Source organism: Gouania willdenowi, chromosome 22 (genome assembly GCF_900634775.1).
Source record: "Gouania willdenowi chromosome 22, fGouWil2.1, whole genome shotgun sequence".
NCBI lineage: Eukaryota > Metazoa > Chordata > Actinopteri > Blenniiformes > Gobiesocidae > Gouania > Gouania willdenowi.
This window is the reverse complement of record NC_041065.1, coordinates 791,901-796,585: the sequence shown is the minus strand read 5'-3', so window position 1 is coordinate 796,585 and position 4,685 is coordinate 791,901. Positions and strand designations below refer to the sequence as shown.

Genomic DNA, 4,685 nt, shown 5'->3' with positions numbered 1-4,685 from the left:
ATCCATAAATCTGACCATAAATAAATCAATGGCTCTTTGTGGTTTGATGACAGTAAGCCATGTACTTTTTACTGTTTTATTTTTCCTTTTATGAAGTTGTTAGCATTAGCGCTTAGCCCAGTCTTGTGTTATGGTGGGTTAGCTTAGCTTAGCATGCTTTAGTCCACCCTGCACCTCCAGTTAACAGTGGTCTGTAACGTTTTGCAGAGCGGAGAATAAGACGTTGAGGGACATTCTTGACTACATTTCAGACACTGTGTGAGACTTTCACCTGTTCACTGGTTCTCTTTATTTACTATAGTTTTAGTTTGTTTTTGACCTACAAGCCAAGACTTTCCATTATTTCAAAATAAAAGCACAGGATATTATTCCCCAGTCAAAGACCCACTTGGGGTGTGAGTACATTTCAGTGTTTATATTATGTGAAAATAAACAAAGACAAAACAACAGATGAAGGGAAACTTGTTTATTTATTTACTAAGTGAACTGTGTGTGTTGTGCACTTTACAGAAGATCAGAAACAACATCTCACATCTCCTGTGGTTTTTATGGTTGACAAATGTTTGTGTTTCTGTTCTGCTGTGAGGAAAATATTACGAGAACACGTTAACAAACTGTAAAGAGCACGTTGTGCACTCAGCTTCCTGTTAGTTTAAAGTATTATTAAGATTAAAAAAAATAACCCACAGAAACAAAAAGTGTTGATATCAAAGCTGAGGGACTAATGATGTACACACACACACACACACACACACACACACACACACACACACACACACACACACACACACACACACACACACACACACACACACACACACACACACCTCCAGTCGTACTTTAGATGGAGAGCACTAGAGCTTCCCGTTGGCGAAGGCGCCTTCCTGGAACTGAGGAACGAAGGTCTTAAAGTAGGCCCTGGATAGGACACACACACACACACACACACACACACACACACACACACACACACACACACACACACACACACACACACACACACACACACACACACACACACACACACAATATATTAGGTATAGAAGAGGAAAAAAAAGGCTTTTAAAAATAAAAAACTTGAATGTGTGATGAAATGTGCAGCTTTTAATATTAACAATAATGTATATCAGCACATTTGAAGCTGAACATTGGAGATGGAAAATGTATGGCAGTGTGGTTAGTTAGTTTTGTGCATTTTGATTCATTTTGTGGGTTAGAACACATTTTGTTGTTTTGGGTTTTTTTCATTCATGTGTTGTCATTTTGTTGTTTTGTTTGTGCGTGTGTGTGTGTGCGTGTGTGCGTGTAGAGTCATTTTGTGTAGTTTTGTTGTCTTTTTGTATATTTTTCTGTTATTTTTTGTTTTTGTTGGTTTTTGTATTCCTTTTCTGTTATTTTGTGTGTTTACATTGGGGATAAAATCACACAGTTATGATTAGATGAACTGCCTTTAGCTTCTATCTGTATGAAACCACACATACTGTAACTTTACCTTTTACAGTCCTTTGACATATTTAGCTTTAATTTGTCATTGTGCAACAGTTCTAATGTGTAATGTGTAAAAGACAAACACTAGACATTATTTCTATGTTGACGTTTACAGCTCTTTTACTGTGCATTGATGGAGTTTATTTATCTGTTAGCTGAACTTTATTTATTCATATTTCATCACAAAAGGACAGTGTGAACGAGGAGGAAACAGGACTAAACACCTGGAGGCTGTTCTTTATATTTAAATAAAATAGTGAGCGTGTGATGACTGACACTCCTGATGCTGAACTGTCACAGTGTTTGATTGATTGACGGCTACATTTCTTCATGTCTATGTCCAACATTCACAAGCAAAAGAATCATAAAAGATTGTTCCCTGGCATTATTTGGATGCTATTTAATCCATGTACTCTTCATTCTTTGGTTAATTTGTTTTAAAACCAAATCAAAATAATAATAATAGTGTGGTTATTTTGTTTCACTGATTTAAAAACAAAACAGAAATACAGAAAAATATAAAACCAGATGAGCAGCGTTTTTCTGTTTAAAAAATAAATCTTCTGTTTGTGATAGTTTTGATATAAGGCAAATAAAGTTGATTCTGATTCTGATATTTAATCTCACCACACAGGACACACAGGGGGGCGGACTTTTCCTCTGTCCACTTCACACCGATGGTAAAGAGGTGTCATTTGTGTCGATAATGTTTTGTTAAAAACTTATTGATGCTGGAAGTCTGAATCTGTGAATATCTGCTAACTTTACCCAACAGTGTTATGGTCCAAATGGTATCCAGATAATGTGATGACTGACTATCGACTGTGAGGAACAATAGATGTTACAACCTCTAACATTTGGCAAAAACAATTACACAGCTTTTTTGAGGGCAGTAACATTTTTTTATTTTGCACGTTATAATACTGCTAGCCACTAATGTCAATACAAATGGAAGTTGATCACAAGAAACTAGGAGCACCAGTAGATTCAATACACCACCTCTGGTTCCTTTAATCACACATCATTGGTGCTTTTCGTAACATTCATTCCTTTATTATTTATTTATGTATTAGTAATGTTTCTATTCACCAGTTCATCAGTCATGTGACTTATGTGTGGCTCCTTTTTTGGTCCGGTAGTAAAAGTCCGCCCCCCTGTGTGTCCCCTCTGTGTGGTGAGACTACAACATGAAGCTCTCGCCCATAGTTCCCCTTTAATATCCAAATATCACACAAACAGAACAAGATTTAATTATAAAACAGAGAAACACGGCTTATCTGGTGTTTATGGTTTCTGTTCACGTAACAAAATAACCACACTGTTTATTTATTATTTTAATTTGGTTTTAAAATGGAATAATCGAAGAACAAACCGTACACGGACTGTATTTATTCCTTTCTTCTGTATAAACTGCAGTTCCCTGCAGCATTGATCTAGTGTATGGAGTAAATGTGCAGAGCACGTAGAACATACTTTGCCCTCTTCGCCATCTCGTTGCCATCCCAGCGTGGGCTGTAGGGGTACGACTTCTGCACCTGAGAATAGAGCTGCCCACTGTTGGTGAAGTGGTACACAGACTGGAAGGTGAGGGTGGGCTGGTCCCTGGGGAAGTACAGCGGGAGATCCACTAGAAGAAGAAGAAAGAGTTAGCTTCAGAGACACATGCTAACTCAACGTGTTTTCTTACCGTGAACCAGGAAGCAGAAATCTTTCCACATGAGCAGCAGAGTGAGTTTAGTGAATCCCTCAGCGTCGTACTCCACCACCCCCCTGATACACACACACACACACACACACACACACTGTGGCGGGGTTCGATTTGCGTTCAAAAAGAAGAACCACGACCATCCATATGGCAAGTCGACTTTCATTTATTTTTCCAAAAATGGTGCCGGTGCTCAATATTTACAGTGGAACACAAATATTTACATCAAGAGAATAAAAATACAACCTGGTCCCAGCTCTACTTCCAGCTGAGAGGCTTTCAGAAATGTTCAGGTACATTGGTCCACATGCACCTCCAGAGAAAGACTGCCCTCTATGCAGCTTCCTACACTGCTTTTAACAGGTTAGCCCCTCCCATGGGTGTGGTTTAAATTAAACCAAAAACAATAAGCCAAATCAGCATTATCAGTACGCATGCGCGATTCCCGGGTCAATATATCCGGGTCAGAGTTCACGACTGCCCAGCGTGTCAACAAAGCCCCTGTCTAGTGGAACAACCGGCTACGTATACGGACTTTTAGGCATTTACTTTGCTTAAGGTCGTTTTAAGGCAATATGCCAGGGTCCCATTGTTCAGTGCGTGGCTGTTCCAACGGTACACGTGGGCTTAATACGTGGATGAAAGAGTTTTGCCCCGTTCACGAGTACAATAAAGGAACCTCACGATGTATATGCGACCCGCCATACGTACTCATCCCATTTCCTACTGAAAGAAAAGATCCAGAACGTCGTGCCGAATGGATTAAATCAGTAAGTTTGACATATACTGTACTACATTAAAGCTAACTAGTAAACTAGTATATAAATATTATACTGTGGTGTACATGTTTGTGCAGCAGGTGAAGCCTAGAACAGTCAAGTGTTCACCCCTGGATGACTCTAGCAACAGTTGGGGAAGAAGGAGATTAGTTAAATGCATGATGTGAGGAGAAATACGGAGGGAGAAAGAGAATGTGTGTGACGTGTTTGTGTGTGTGTGCGTGCGCTGCTGCTCGGTTAGTGACGGCGCTGCTCCGTCACACACACACACACACACACACAATCAGTGTACAGCATAGCTAACATGCTAACAGAGTCACTCTAGTCAAGGGCTGGGTTCAATTAAAATTTTAAATTACAATTACATCTTCAATTATCCATGTTCAATTACAACTAAATTATGATTACGGTGACCAGCATTTTTTTCAACTAAAATTAAAATTACAATTATTTTTTTTCCACTGAAAGTCAATTACAATTAATCACAATTACTGATCCTTTAATAAATAATCCCATAAAACATAACCTTCCTCTTGCGTTAGCTTTCTGTTAGCATCTCTAATGCCAACGGGTCAGTTTGACCTAGCATTAGCCTAGCATTAGCATTAATCTAGCAATAGCATGAACCTAGAATTAGCTGAATATTAGCAATAAGGTTGAAAAAGTTAAAATTTCCAATAGAAATGAATAGGAAAGGAAAAATATGACAAGAA

General features: G+C 38.7%; 1 protein-coding gene across 1 annotated transcript in view; it reads right to left on the bottom strand.

Annotated features, from left to right (window-relative positions):
* Positions 1-451: 451 nt before the first annotated feature.
* Positions 452-4,685, bottom strand: part of LOC114456244 (BRISC and BRCA1-A complex member 2-like) — a 44,353-nt gene continuing 40,119 nt past the window's right edge. Inside the window, exons 6-8 of the mRNA XM_028437887.1 lie at positions 3,176-3,258; positions 2,962-3,115; positions 452-918 (exon numbers count right to left, since the gene is read on the bottom strand). Coding sequence (XP_028293688.1) covers positions 855-918; positions 2,962-3,115; positions 3,176-3,258 — 301 coding nt within the window. The 3' untranslated portion in view covers positions 452-854. The remainder of the gene's footprint in view (positions 919-2,961; positions 3,116-3,175; positions 3,259-4,685) is intronic.